This window comes from Sarcophilus harrisii, chromosome 1 (genome assembly GCF_902635505.1).
Source record: "Sarcophilus harrisii chromosome 1, mSarHar1.11, whole genome shotgun sequence".
NCBI classification, from domain to species: domain Eukaryota; kingdom Metazoa; phylum Chordata; class Mammalia; order Dasyuromorphia; family Dasyuridae; genus Sarcophilus; species Sarcophilus harrisii.
The window spans coordinates 621,819,309-621,835,075 of NC_045426.1; the positions used below are offsets into that span (position 1 = coordinate 621,819,309).

At 33.5% G+C, this 15,767-nt stretch overlaps 1 protein-coding gene across 1 annotated transcript in view; it reads right to left on the minus strand.

The window, feature by feature from the left end:
- Positions 1–15,767, minus strand: part of HHLA1 (HERV-H LTR-associating 1) — a 59,052-nt gene that overhangs the window by 33,160 nt on the left and 10,125 nt on the right. Inside the window, exons 6-9 of the mRNA XM_012541830.2 lie at positions 11,022–11,105; positions 9,063–9,119; positions 8,856–8,942; positions 5,147–5,401 (exon numbers count right to left, since the gene is read on the minus strand). Of these exons, the coding sequence (XP_012397284.1) occupies positions 5,147–5,401; positions 8,856–8,942; positions 9,063–9,119; positions 11,022–11,105 (483 nt within the window). The remainder of the gene's footprint in view (positions 1–5,146; positions 5,402–8,855; positions 8,943–9,062; positions 9,120–11,021; positions 11,106–15,767) is intronic.

Sequence of the window (15,767 nt, forward strand, 5' to 3'; positions counted from 1 at the left end):
TGCCTGAATGTTCTCCCACATTCATTACATTTATAGGATTTTTCTCCAGTATGAATTTTCTGATTTTTATAAGGTAACTTCTTCGGCTGAAAGTTGTTCCACATTCATAACATTTGAAGTGTTTCTGTCCAGGATGAATTTTCTAATGTATATTAAAATTTCCTCTCTGATTTTCCACTCTTAATATATTTATTGGATTTATCTCCATTATGCATCCATATCATAAAATATTCCTTCTGGCTGAAGGCTTTCCCACACACATTACTTTTATATGATTTCTCTTTAGTATGAATTTTCTGATGAATAATAAGGTATCCTGTTTCTGAAGACTTTTCTTCATTCATTACCTTTATGGAATTTTTTCCCAGTATTATTTTATGTTTAGTAAGATTTCCTTTTTGGCTTTCCCACGTTCAGTATACATATGTGGTTTTAAGCTGGTATGAATGATGTACAGTTAAGGCTTGCATTGGAATTGAAGGCTTTTCCACATTCATTACATCTATAAAGTTTGTTGCCAAAATGAATTTCCTGATGTCCACTAAAGTATCTGCTCTGTCTTAAGGATTCAACACATTCACTTTTCTTTAATTAAATATAATTCATATTTCACAAAATTATATTCACATTCATGATTATAACTCATATAATTTCTTTAATGAAATATAATTACATTGCTTTGGAATAGAATCCTACTCTTCTGATTAAGGGGACCTGGAAAGGACATTTTTTGGAACTTTTGTCTCAAACATCCATTGTATACCTCTTCCTTCTAACTTGGAGATCACTTTTGGTTTGGAAATTGGAAACTTCAAGGAGATGAGGTTCTTGCAATTCTCCATGTCTCTGTAGAGATTTCTCTGATCAGAATCCAGGTGTTCCCATTTTGCCCTAGTGATCTTTAAAGTCATTGATGGCAATATTACCAAAAGAACTGGAAATAAAAACTAGATCTTCAGATGTCAAATCCAAAACTCTTTCTATTGCTTCTACATGGTCTCTGAATAATCTTTGCTATGTGAATGTCTGAGGGAGTGAGTGAATGCATGAAATAAAGAATGAATGTAAAATATATGGGGGAAACACTAAAGAAGTGAATGTCTAGAGGAATGAATGAGCAAATATCTGGCAGGTCAGAGCTGGCTCCTCAGAGATATATCACCCTCACCCTGGGGCCTGGACTTGGGCCAAACCCTGTACTGCCCAGCCCTTTGGCCACTCCCAATCCTGAGAGACCTCTGACCTGGGTGGGGGGAAACATCCTGGCTAGGAACCAGATAGAAAGCTGTGCTACAATCTGATATAACAGGGCCCTGAAGATTTATGCATTTATGGGGCATTTATGGGAAAAGGTGAGCCCAGAGTCAGAGAATTCTCCAGGCATTTTCACTAGTTGTCCCTCATTCCTAAAATGCTCTTTTTTTCATCTTTGTCTTGTGGTTTTCCCAAATAAAATCCCACTTCCTATAGCAAGCATTTTCTCATCCCTGTAAATTCTAGCACTCCCTCTTTCTTGTACATTTCTTATTTATTCTGTCTATAACTTGCTTGTACATGGTTGTTTGTACATTTTCTCTCCCCATCACATTGTGAGTTCAGGTATTTTTTTTTTTTTTCTTTTCCCTTTATCTCCAGCTCTTGGCACAATGTTTGATACACAGTAGGTTCTGGTTAAATACTTATCGACTAAGAGTAAGTCACTTAACCTCTTGTATCCTTAATTTAGTCAGAGGACTGTGAGAACTGAGTGTGGATCACAACATAGCATTCTCACTTTTTGTTATTCTTTGCTTGCCTTTTTTTCCTCATTTTTTTTCTTTTTGATCTGATTTTTCTTGTGCAGCAAGATAATTGTATAAATATGTATACATATATTGGAATTATCACATATATTTTTAACATGATTTACTGGATTACTTGCCATCTAGGAGAAGGAATTGATGGAAGGAAGGGAAATTTGGAACACAAGGTTTTGCAAGGGTCAATGTTGAAAAATTATCCATGCATATGTTTTTAAAATAAAAAAAGTTTAATAAAAATATTCCTTCTCCTCTATACTTACTTATACAGTCTCCCTCCAATAAAAAAATAGGAAAAAGAAAATCATTAAGAACTATGCAATTCAAATTAAAATTTCCTCCCTTCCTCCCCCATTGATTGTCTTTTAATTTTCTATCTTTGACATGAGACTTTTATCAGCAAAATTTGCTACAAAGATTTTCCTCTCAGTTACGTTGTCTTGGTTTTATTTGAACAAAAATTTTAAATTTTATATCAAAATCTGGCTATTTTATCTTTAGTGATCCTCTATCTCTTATCTGACCATAGCTTTGAAAGGTAATTTTTTTCCTGCTCCTCTCATTTTTTTTTTGATGTGACTTTTTATGATTAAAGTATATTTCTACTTGTTTAATTGCCATATGGTGATGTTGATTTATAATTAATTATATTATATTATAGAGTACAATTATATTATATTATATGTAGAAAATATAATTTTATTATAGAAACTAATTATACTTAATTTCTGCAGACTAATTTTCAGTCCAGGGGCTGAGATCTTTGGGTTTATTGAAAACTGTGCTTCTGTTTTCATTTGTTTTTATATATTGTAAAACCTATTTATTCTACTAATCTCCCTTTCTATTTTTATCCATTATCAGATCATTTTGATGATTACTGCTTTGAAGTATAGTTTTAGAACTAGTACTTCTAATCCCTCTTCCCTTATATTTCCCCTTCTTTTTATTTCCCTTATGAAAGGAATTTTTTAACGTTTTGTTCCTATAAGTAAATTGTATTATACTTCTAAATCCATAAAAAAAAATCCTTTGGTAGTCTGATTAGGATGACAGTTAATAAGGAAATTAATTTAGGTAGTATTATCATATTTAATTGTAAATTGTACTAGAAATGTCAACTTTAGCAATAAGAGAAGGAAAAGAATTTAAAGGAATTAAAGTAGGTAATAAAGAAACAAAATTATCATTTTCTGTGTATGATATGATAGTGTACTTAGAGAATCCTAGAGAATCAAGTAAGAGATTATTAGAAACAATTAACAACTTTAGCATAGTTGCAGGATTCAAAATAAATCCACATAAATCATATTTAATTGTATTGGTAAACCTATCCATAAGCAATTATCTTTTCTATAATTATTTAAGTCCATTTTTGGTAAAAAGTTTCTTTCATATAGTTCCTAATTATGTCTTGGTAGATAGTATTTCATATATTCTGTAATTATTTTGCCTGAAATCTTATGTCTTTTAGCTGGGTTTTGTTGATAAGAAGTAGTTGTGCCAAGTGACTTGCATGGACTTATTTTACAGCCTGTAACTTTAATGAATTTATTATTTAATTTTTAAATTGCCACTTGAGGATTCTCTTGTGGTTCTCAAAATGTGTTCCAGAAAATATTAGGGGTCTCTGAAACATTTTGAGTGTCTACAAATTAGTTTTTATTTCTAATATGGTAAATATCTATAAATAAAACCCACATAAACAAAAACTCTTTGGACAGATCTTCAATAATTTTTAAAGTATAAAAATTCTGTGAACAAAAGTTTGAGAAACACTGCTTTAGATAAACCATTTTCACTTTATTTTATCGTCTCAATTTCTCTCTCTTTAATTTTGTTGCTGTAGTGAGTGTTTCTAGAATTATGTTAGGTAGTAGTGATAATAGACATTCTTGTTTTTACTCTTGATCTAATGAAAAGACCTTTAAGCTTTCATCTCTTAGTATAATATTTGATTTTGGTCTTAGATAAATAATATTTATTATATTAAAGAAATGTCCATTTATTCCATTTTCTCCTGTGTTTTCTAGTGCTTTCAATAGAAAATGGAATTGGATTTTGTCAAAAGACTTTTCATCATCTATTGATATCATGTATTTTTATTATTTTATGTTGTAATGTGATTTATTTTGTTTAGAATATTTTCATATTTAACCAACCTTGCATAAGCCAATCTTGGCATAAATCCAACTTGTTCCAAATATGTAATAATTTAAATACATTGTTTTGCCTATTTCTTAATTTTTTGCTTCCTTTCTTTGGCATTAGTTAGATATGGGGGTTTATAGTTTCTTTCTTTGCTTTAACTCTACTTGTTTTAGGTATCATGGTCACATTTATATTATAGAAATAATTATTATATTATAGAAATATTTCTATATTATAGAAAGAAGTTTAGAAGCTCCCTTCTTTTCCCAATTTGACAAACATATTATGTAATATTAATGGCAATTTTTCTTTGAATGTTTGTTAGATTTATTTGTAAATGCATCTAGCTTGGAGTTTCTTTCCTAGTTTTTGCAGGTCATTTATGATGTGTTCAATTTCTTTTTAAATATTGGTTCATTTAAATAATTTATTTCTTCTTTTGTTAAACTTAGTATTTTTGTAGGTATTCAGCTATGTTTTCTAAGTTGTCAGTTTATTTTCAGCAAAGAGTTGGGCAAAATTCTAACAGTTTCTTTTATTTCCTGAGTTTGATATGAACAATTTAACCTTCCTCTCTCTTTAAAAATCAGACTAGCTAGATGTCTATCCAGAGTGGAGTTGTTCTGATTTGTTGTTTTTTTTTTTTAAATGTTGCATTTTTCATTCTTTGATTTAATCTTTTTGTGATTGTTGATCAAAGTTATAAAATGTCTTCTAAGTACTATTTTCATTGTTTTTCATAAGTTTTGGTATGTTGCCTCATTAATATTATTTTCTTTTATAAAATTTTTCAGTTTTTTTAGAATTTATTTATTCACAACTTCAAGATAAGTTACTTATTCTCCCAATTAATTTCTAATTCTTCCTCCAAAGACCCCCTTTTGAATAAAATTTTAATTACACTATGATCAATAAATGATGTATGTTTTTGCCTTAAACATTTTCTTGAGTTTTCTCCCCCTAATAATGGCCAGCATTTTTAAACATGCTGTGTGTGGCTGACAAGTATGTGGACTACTTTCTATTCCCTTAAAGAATTCCTTATTAGGTGCAGCTAGGTGGCGCAGTGGATAGAGGACCAGCCCTGAAGTCAGGAGGACTTGAGTTCAAATTTGGTCTCAGACACATAACTAGCTGTGTGACCCTGGACAAGTCACTTAACCACAATTGCCTCAGGGGGGAAAAATCCTTATTACCTGTAGTTAGGTATGTATGGGAGGAAGTATCTTGTGTCATCATAATCCTTGTAAGAGGAGAAAATCTATAAGGTGTTCTTGTGTATAGGATCCCTTCTTCATGTGAAGGTCCAGTTTGCATAAGGGAAGAAATTTTCATAGAGGAAATTCCACTTCCTTCTAATCTCATGGTTTGTGTCCACAATGGGAATTTTGTAGCTTTTTCTTCAAGTCTTTTCAAAGACTCACTCTGAGCCCAAGTAGTCATTCTAGTGGCTGTAGAGAGACAAAATATATATATATACATATATGCTCTGAAATGCATAACAGTTTTGATTTAGAAATCAGTATTGCCAAGAGACTGAAAGTTAAACAACAAATATAATTTTTGTTGAGAAATAATGATGACTCACTTTTATATAGTATTTTGTTGTTCCAAAGTGCTTTACATATATTAACTTCACTTATTTTCATCAGAAACTTCCAAAAATCAAAGTAGGCAAACTCCCAGAATTATAGATTTTTGAAAGAGACCTTAAAAGCCATATTTAAGTGGATAGGATATTTAGAGTTATGGTCCTATTTAAAGAATTTTAGAAACAATTTTATAAGAGTTCATAAGATTGACTGATTTAGAGCTTGAAAAGACCTTAGTGTCTATTGACAAATTCATTCATGTTATAGCTGAGTAAGCTGAGACTGAGAGACATTAAGTAACTTACTCAGAGTATAATATAGCAGGTAAGTATCTGAAGTGACATTTAAACTTAGGGCTTCCTAACTTCAAATTCAATGCCCTATTAACTTTTCAAAAGGAGATTTTTTTTTACATATATTATAATGAAACTTCTTATTTCTCTGTCTCTTTCTCTCCCCTTATTTTCATTCCTCCCTGCCTCCCTTCTTCCCTCCTTTTTCTTTCTTTCTTTCTTTCTTTCTTTCTTTCTTTCTTTCTTTCTTTCTTTCTTTCTTTCTTTCTTTCTTTCCTTCCTCTTTCATTTTGTCTGTCTCTGTGTCTCTATCTGTGTGTCTCTGTCTCTGTTCCTTTCTCTCTCCACATACTCAATAAACAGTCAAGATAATATATGGGCAAAAAAGAAGTTAAGTCTCAGGGGTGTGATTGAAGCCACATTTTATCACCACCCAGCCAAGTGATCTTTGTGAGTAGGAAGTACCAAATCAAGATTATCTAGAATCTAGTGTTCTGTCCTTTAATTTCAGGCTTCTTGAGCATCCATGTTCATACCAAGGTATGTTAGCAAATATTTAACAACAAGAAATAAAATTAACTCATCACCTTCTTTTATGTTTAATCTGCATTATTCATATTTTCTTTATGACTTTCTTACATATAGGCATTTAAAAAGCAATAAATCAAGTCTGGATTTTTGGTCTTTGTTGATTTCCATGGCATAAGTGCTCACATTGAAAATTTTTAAATTGGTTTATTCAAGTTGTCTCCAGCACATGCCAAATGGATCTATAAGTAGCTAGCTAAGAAAATCTGGGCAATATTTTAGGAAGAGAGCTAGCTCTAGAGCCAGGGCATTGGATTAAAATTTGACTTGATCTTGAATCAATTCACCCTTCAGAGTCTCTGTCCCTTCAGGTAGAAAAAAAGAGCAAATCACTATGGTTTTCAGTTTTTAAGATACCTTTAACGTATACCAATGTCATTTTAACTAAAAAGAAATTTTCATTACCAGTCCTCAGACTGACACAGGTAGCATTGCAATGGAAAGATTTTGCCTGGGTAGGGGCTATCAGGGGAAGAGAACTTGGTTCTAGTCACAGTTCTGCCATTAACTTTTTGGCTAAGTTTTCCAAGACAATTTTCCTTCCCTGAACCTCAGTTTCCTCATCTATGAAATGAAGTAATTAGATGTGTTTGTTTGTTTTTCTTAATTTCATTTTAAAGAGGACCAATGACTTGAGCACCGATTGGGGTTAAGTGAGCCAGGATTCAGTGGATGACCTTGGTATCTTTGACACGACCAGAACTCCAATTATTCTACAGTGTCTACTTTATTTACTTTCATGGCTGTCGGAACACTGTTCTTGTCTGACCATTCCATAGAGGGAAGCTTTCACATACTTGGGTTAGACATCCCTCCAACTAAAACAAAAATATCCCCTACAGACTGGGGTCTGAAAAAACACACCATATTTAGCTGTTCTGGTTTCCAGCTTTGCCATAAATGTGATTTTAGATAAATCACAAATTAACACTTAAATTCCAACTCTGATTCTTACTAGTTGTGTGACCCTTAGGTCCTATGCTTACCCTTATTCAGCATCTGTTTCATTAAACATAAATCTCTGGCTATCTATAATTCTCAGAATTAAGGAAACCCTGCTATTATTATTTCCACCACTTGATGGCCCCTCTGCCTACTCTATAGAAAATGGCTCCTCTGAAACTCTCCACTAATTCCCTGGATTAGCTGGAAATTGACAAAGGAGTATTTTAGTGGGAAAGAGCAAAATGGAGATATAATTTAGGTGACATCAGGTTAAGTAAAACAAAAATCTGGTTTTTTAAAAAAACTGGATTGTATATTATTATTTTATATGCATTTTTGTGTCTGCTCTAAATAGCTTGACCCAAAATCTTAAGACCACTACTTCAGCAGTGTAAGACTGTACTAAGATTTATTGGGACATTCTATATACATCAGCAATTTTCAGACTTGGAAGGATAGTTAGAAATCCCTAGATAATAATTTTAGAGATGGAAATTATTCCATAAGGGTAATCTCTTCCAACCTCCTTATAGACTTTAAGTGACCTGTCCAAAGAAGGTGGGAAGTAGGAGAGCCAGATTTCAAATGCTGGCTCCTCCAGTCTAATCAGGGATCTTTCCACTATATTGTGCCAGGGTGATACTCTCCTGCATCTGCTTGTCACATAGGAAATATTTAATTGACCATAATGCTTAATTACTTAGGAAGCAGAACATGCCATGAGAGAGAATTGGTTAAGACTTTTCTTAGACAAAGGATCTGATGATTACAGTAGGACTTTTGAATAAAGCATATTATCTTTAAGGTGATTCCTTCTATAGGTTGATGATCTAGATCTAGAATACATCTCAGAGGATCAAAACAGAGGATTATGCAGGGGATATGTATAAGAGGTTTTAGATGTCATCTAGTGTATCCCCTTGATTTTTTAGTGAAGATATTAAGGTCCAGAGAAGTTAGATGACCCTACCAAAATATGAAGTAGAAAAACCATAATTGGAACTCAAGAACTTTTAGCTAAATCAAAGAGGCTTTTTACTATGGCACAAACAGAAGGCTGACATCTGAGTAGAGATTTGAAGGATGGACAAGATTTACTTAGAAAGGAGAGAGGAGGGCAATATAAATTGGAATTCAGAAACATCCTCTGGATTAGTCCAACTCTCTCAGAATAAGCAGATATTCCTGTCCAGAAAGTTCGCCTCTTAAAAGGACTTTTCTGCTTTTCTGCCTATCTGCTTTCTCTTGGGTTTTCTGCCTTATCTGTCTACCTGACTATGTGTCTGCTGGTTTGCCTGTCTGTCTGTCCGGTCTGCCTGCTATCTGCTTGTGTGCTCTATTTGTGTATCTGTCTGTCTGCCTATCTCTCTGCCTTCCTGCCTGTCTGCCTACATCCCTGTGGTCTGTCTGCTTGCTCGTCTGCCCTGTTTATCTGCACTATCTACCCATATCTACCCATATGTCTATTTGTATTTTAATCCACTTACCCAGAACACCAGACACATTACTGGTAAATGTGTAATTAATAACAGGGGATTTTTCCACCATTTCCCAGAAGTCAGAAAGATTTCTTCCTGCAGAAAAAGAAGAAAAACATTATTGGGAAAAACAAAATTCTACCCCCTAAAAGATTCCTCCAACTAGAGAGCAACATTTTATTTCTGTCATCTATAAGAAAAGATCAGCTGTCTCACCTGTTTTCCCTGTCATCACACAGATGTAGATGCAGTCAGACTCAGTGCTCTGACTCACTGAAAGACAAATGAATACATGCTGACAGCTTTGTAATTGCATCCATGTTACAATTTCTCTGCATAAATGAAAATTCCCAGACCTAGATGTTGAGGGACGTGTAATGCACAACATAAATCCAAAGTTCTTCAGTGGCAATTGATACTGACAACTGGACATAATGAAACCTGATGCGAATTCTGAGCGATAAAACTCCCAGGACAGGACTAGGTAGTAGTACATGAGTACATCATGGTAGAGTAGGAAGAGAACTAGCTTTATAATCAGAGTATATGGGATCAAATTTTTTACTTTGAAGCTTACTGTGTGACTTCTGGGCAAATCTTTTTTTTTTTTCCTCTGCATGCCTCTGTTTTCTTATCTTTAAAACTGAACAGTGGGAATGAATAACTGGAGGTTCTTCTGTCTCACTCTTATTCTATGATACTATGGATATGTTAGGCCATTTGTTTCCTGTCAAATTGTTGACAATCCAGTTGCCTGGAAATGGATTAGATAAATCTTTTTATTAATCAGTTAATTTGTTATTCAAAAAAGGAGCAAATCAAGGTATATTCCTTGCAGTCTCTCACATCCCCCAACTTAATGGTTAACTAGGTAATATGTTTGTGTAAGATGAGAAACCAAACCAAACTTCAAATGTGCCCCTCAGGATATCATCATATCACTGACATAGGACAGACTCATGATCATATTTCTCTATTAATAGTTTTAGGAGGTAAGTAAGTCAGGTCCTCTTATCCTTATTTTTACAGATGAGAATTTGTACATGGCCATATAGTAATAAGCATCACAAAAAAGAATGCAGACTCCACATTTTCTCCCTCCAGGACCACTTGTAAAACTGATTTTCTTGTATGGCTCACAGAATGAAGTTACTGCATTTGTATAATTACATCTGTAATATGAACCTCAAATTTCTTTTAGCATTAACTGAGTCACATCTTTCTCTTTTGTCACCTATCTTCCTGGTTATTAATTAGCTGACAGTAGCTGTATCTATGTAGTAGGATGAAGGAATGAATTGGCTAGTCACCCATAACACAGACCAATTATCTATATTTGTATCTATACCTATAACACATATGTGTATATAGATATATGTAATACTTACATATGTATATGTCTATACACACATATGCATATACACACACACATATATATATATATATATATATATATATTATATACATATATACATATAAAGGCATCTAGGTGGTGAAGAGAACAGAGTACCAGGCCTGGAGTCAAGGAGACTTATTTTCTTGAGTTCAAATTTATCCTCAGACTCTTACTAGCTATGTAAGTGTTACCCTAGGCAATTCGCTTTGCCCTATTTGCCTCAAATTCTCATTTGTAGAATGAGTTGGAGAAGAGTATGACAAACCATTCTAATATCTTTGCCAGAAAACCCCAAACTCACAGAGTTGAACATGACTGAAACAATAAATACATATATTGCTATATACTTATATATGTACAGAACAATATGGGTAATGGTGGATTATTGTATGTGGATTGTTGTTTCTGGATTCAAAAGAGGTAGTATATATTATAGATAGAGGACTATAGTTGGAGTCAGAAACATTTGGATTCAAATCCTGCCTTGGACAGCCCAGTGAAGCTTGGCAAGTCACTTAACCACTCTGGGTCTCAGGTTCCTCATATATAAAGTGATCAAGTAAGCCTAAAAGGGCTTCCCTTCCAGCTCTAGATGAAGATGCTATCATTCCATGCTCCTACAATCCCAAGCTTCATTTATAGGCCAAGTGCTAACTTTGAAACCTTGATTTGTTAAATGTAAAGACAGCAACAGGAAAAGGAGGAAAGTGGTGGCTGACTTGTATGTACTTAGGGATGCCAAATCCCAAATCTGCCTTGGACTTTCATGATTGACCTACCTGAAAGAATGGAAGTCGATTTGAAAATTTCCATGAGGTAGCTAGTGGAGTTCCCTATGATGTCAACTAGGAGAGCTGTAAAATCTAGAAGATGGAATAAAACAGGTTTGTAATCCATATTTAGAAACACATGAGAAAAAAACAAAAATTGTTTTCAGACTCATTTTTCAGTTGCTTCTGAATTTCTCCTTTGCTCTAGTTTGAATGGTTTCCTTACCATTCCCCTTCCATGAACCCTTCTCTGAAGGTATGAGTGACACAGAGGAAGATGACTTATTTTATACTTTATAGTCTCTCACAGCTCCTAGCATAATCTTGTATGTAATGGGTGACATTTGTTAAGTGCCTTATAATTTACTAAGGTTTGTTTCATCCTAAAAACAACTCTGTGAGATGAATTGTTCTAGTATTATTGGAACTGTAACTAGGGTGAGATGGTCAGGCCTTTTCCCTGTAGAGAAGATATTGGAAGATCTCTTTAGAAGATCTGCTGCTAGACAAGTGTCATAGACCCTATACTTGTTTACTCTTTTTAACTCTCATGCAAACTCAAAGACCACCACCACTCTTTCCTTCCCTAGCCATCTTCAAACCCCTTTTTTAGGGCTTTGCTTCCTAAAAGGTACAGCATCTCATGGTGAGGGAGAGCTCCATTATTCTATTATTTCCTTTTCCCCTTATTTTTAACTGCCTTTCCCTTTCTGACCCCATTCTATATCTTAAAGGGTAAGAAAGTAAAAATTGCTGTACCCTGACCAAGTTGATACCTGTATCTCATATGCTCTTCACTGCCTCACCCACCTGTTTCATTCCTCTGCAGCCTCACTTCAAGTAGCCTGCTGATAACATGGTCTTTGTCTTCTCTTTTCTTTCTCCACTTCATTCATTGTTTTGGTACTTGCTCCTTTGCACTAGAATTTCTAATTATTATTGTGAGTTTTATCACCAGTGTCATTTCTTGGCTTACAGGTGAATCTACCTTTTCTATTTTTTAAATTTAAATATTTTTATCTGAACTTATAAACATCAAAAATGAATATTTCTACATATAAAGTAGAAGATAAAAGAGGATTTTATATGATATATAAAAACTGTGAAGTACATAATTTATTCACATGAACTTTGTAAAGTACATAATTCATTCATTTCATAACTATCAAAACTTTCTTGATTCCTTCCCTTATCTTCTGTGCATTTAAAAAAAAGAATAACAATTATCCTCTTTTTTGGTATCATCATCACTACCCCTTCTCCCCAACCTATTCTAATCATTGAAAACAGAGAGAGGAAAAACCCTTGTAACAAATAATTACAATCAAGGGAAAAAAAAAACACAATGATTTATTTCCCAAATGTATGTTCTTTCTGCCCCTTATGTCTATCAGCTTTTTATCAGTTCAACATAGTTTCTTGGGGAACATCATTGTTTTGATCAGAGTTAGTCTTTTAAATTTGGAATTTTTTATTTGTTTTGTTGTATAATCTTGTATAGATTTCTGCTCATTTCATTCTGCATCAGTTCATATTTTCCAGGATTCTCTGAAATCATCTCTTTCATCATTTATTTAGGCATAACATTATTCTATTACATTTATATAATACCATTCCTCAATTAGTGGAAATCCCACCCCCATGCCTTCTTCTTTCAGTTTTGATTACTGTCTCTGACATTATTCTCCCTCTTAACTTGTCTTTCCTGAGTCCTGCCTGTTTCTTTGTTAAGTTTTAATATATTTCTATACCAAACTTATGTGTATATGTGTGTGTAAAGCATGGGTTTGTGCTTAATTTTCCTTTATTTATCTGATACTGACTCCCTGACCCCTACCTTTATCCAAATATAAATTTGGACTTTTTACTCACAACAATTACAAGAAAAAGCATCTCCTTCTTCCTCCTTCATATCCTATTTAATTAATTTCCTTTTCTTCTCTTCTTTTTTCCTTCCTAAAACTCTCAGAATAGAACAGAACAATTCACCCTCAGGGTTTCTATTTTTTCCTATTTAACTCCTTTTATTTCCTTTAATTTCCTTTTCTTCTCTTCTTTTTTCCTTCCTAAAACTCTCAGAATAGAACAGACCAATTCATCCTCAGAGTTTCTATTTTTTCCTATTTAACTCCCCAATACTCCTAACAGACTTTAGAGTTCTGAAGTTCACTTCTCCCTCTATCACAATGTTAGCCCCACAACATCATTCATCCTTTTCTAATTGCTCAGAAAACATTAACTTTCTAAATTTTCTTGACTAATATTTGAATTACTAAATCCCTACTTAGCTCTATTCTTTTCATAAGGATGTTTGAAAATCATCAATTCCATTAAAGATCCATTTTCTTTATTATAGGATTATTATCATCTTTTCAGGGTAAGTTATTCTTGTTTGTAAGCTTGTATACCTTTTGGAATATTGTATTCCTTCCTCTCCATGTCTTTACAGTGGAAGCCAACAGGTCTGTGTAATCATGACTATGGTTCTGGTCTACATACATAATTTTTTCCTGGATGCTTGCAAGATTTTTTCTTTGTGTTGGATTCTCTCTTTAACAATTCTAGGACTTTTTTCTTTTGGTGTTTCTTTCAGGAGAGAATTGTGGGGTTTTTTTTTTCTGTTCTTTCTCATTTCAATAGATCTTATTAAATTTTATTTATGATTTCTTGAAATTCAGTCGACAGGCTTTTTAAAAACCATAATTTTCAAATAATTAAGTGATTTTTAAATTATCTCTTCTAATTCATTTTATGGCCTTACATTTTAAAAAAATTTTGATTTGTTCAAATATTTTTTATTGTCTCATGGAATTATTGATTTCTATTTGATCTACTTTAGTTTTCAGGAAGTCTGTTATTTGGGTAAGGTTTATCACTTTCTATTCTAAATAGCTTATCTTTTTTTCAATTTTTTCTTCCAGACTTTTTATTTTATTTAAAAAATATTTTGTTTCACTTCTTCTAGGTATTCAATAGTTCTTATGGAAAAATATTTTTTTCCTTTGATTTCTGCTTGAATTTGTTATGGTGATACTCCTTCTAGATTGGATTTTTTGGTATCTCTGGATCAGTTAAAATTATAATCCACTATGTCTTTTCTATTTAATCATATCTCCAACTTTAACTTTTGAACTGGGATTTTTGGGATAGGTCCAGACTCTGTTAACTGCTATGTTTTGGGGTAGGTGTTTGATACTGGTTGAACTTGACTTGGACCATCTAGGATACTGATCTCTACTTTCCAAGGAATGTCCACAAGAAGAAAAATAATAGGTTGTAGGACTTTTTGGATCTTTGAGGTTCAACGTGATATCTCTTCATAGTTGCCTATGATGTCTCAAGACAGAATGCTGCAGACTATGCCTCAGGGCTTGGTTTATCTGGATTTAGATGCTGCCATGAAAGTACTGTTTGCTCCTTATTTCAGTGGGTTTCCACATTCTATAATGTCAATTTCTGATTATTATGGGGTTTTTCTTTTCTTTTTTTTCCCTCTGAATATGGAGCCCTGTGGCTATGTGTCTCTGGTCTATCTCTTATCAGGCTAGAAAGCTATCTTTAGTCAGTCATTCAATATTTATTAAGGGACTGCTATGTGCCAATCATTGTGCTGGTGCTGGAGATGCTAAAAGAGAGTCTTTGCTCTTAAGGAGTTCACAGTCTATTGTATGAAGCAACATGCAAATGAATATGCACAAATGAGTTATGTATAGGATAAATTGGAGATAATCAATAGAAGGAAAGCATTGGAATTAAGGAGCAATTGAAAAGGCTCTAGTGCTGGATTTTCTGACAAGCCCTCTTTCCAGTTGTCCAAGGACTTCTTGTTGACTTTATGTGTTTCTAGAATGGAATAAAGAATTTACTTTAGTTTCTCATCAGGTGTATTGGTTGTTTTTTCAATCCACTACTATTGTTAGGATTTTACTAGAGTAGGTGTGAGAGCTGCTTGCTTCAGTTCAGGTAGCCATCTTAACCACAATCTTTCCTTCTTTCTCAAGGGGTTCAACACCTGATTAATCAGTTTCTTGCTCTTATATATGCCTTTTATGACAAAAAGCAGAGAAGAATGAAAGAAATGAACATGTCTGATTTGGGAGAAGGGAGTGTATTTTTTTTTTAAAGGGAGGTTCTAGGAAGAAACGATCAATAAGAAAGTACTGCAAGTGTAAAGGGATCTTCCTGAATGAAAAGGCCACCAGAATATGGTGGCAAGGGTTCTAGGAGGAAAGGACCACTCAAAAGAAAATGCTTCAGGAGTAAAAGGATTTTTCCAGCATTCTAAGACTACTAGAATATGGTAGTGAAGACAAATTCTATTGAAAGAAAGTTATTTCATTCTCTCCACAATTCTAAGCATTCACTCAGACTATGTTGTAGCCCCCAAATCTCCATATTCCCACTTATAAAATCTTTTTTCTTCCTTTCAGCCTAGTAAGGTGCCACCTTCTCCAAGAAATCTTCTCTGATCTTCCCCAGGTTAATATTTGCTGCCCCTCTCCAAATTTTCCCTAGAGGATTTTGTGTACATCTTGCCATTGCCTTTACCTCATACTACACATCATTCCAATTCCATTACTATTATTTATTATCTTAGGGCAACTTACTTTACCTTTGTGGGCCTCAATTTCTGCTGCTGGGTAGTGCAGTGGATAGAGTCCTGGACTTGGAACCAAAAGGACTTATCTTCATGAATTCAAATTCAACTTTGGGAAATGTACTATTATATACTAAGAAAATGTTATATACTAGGGA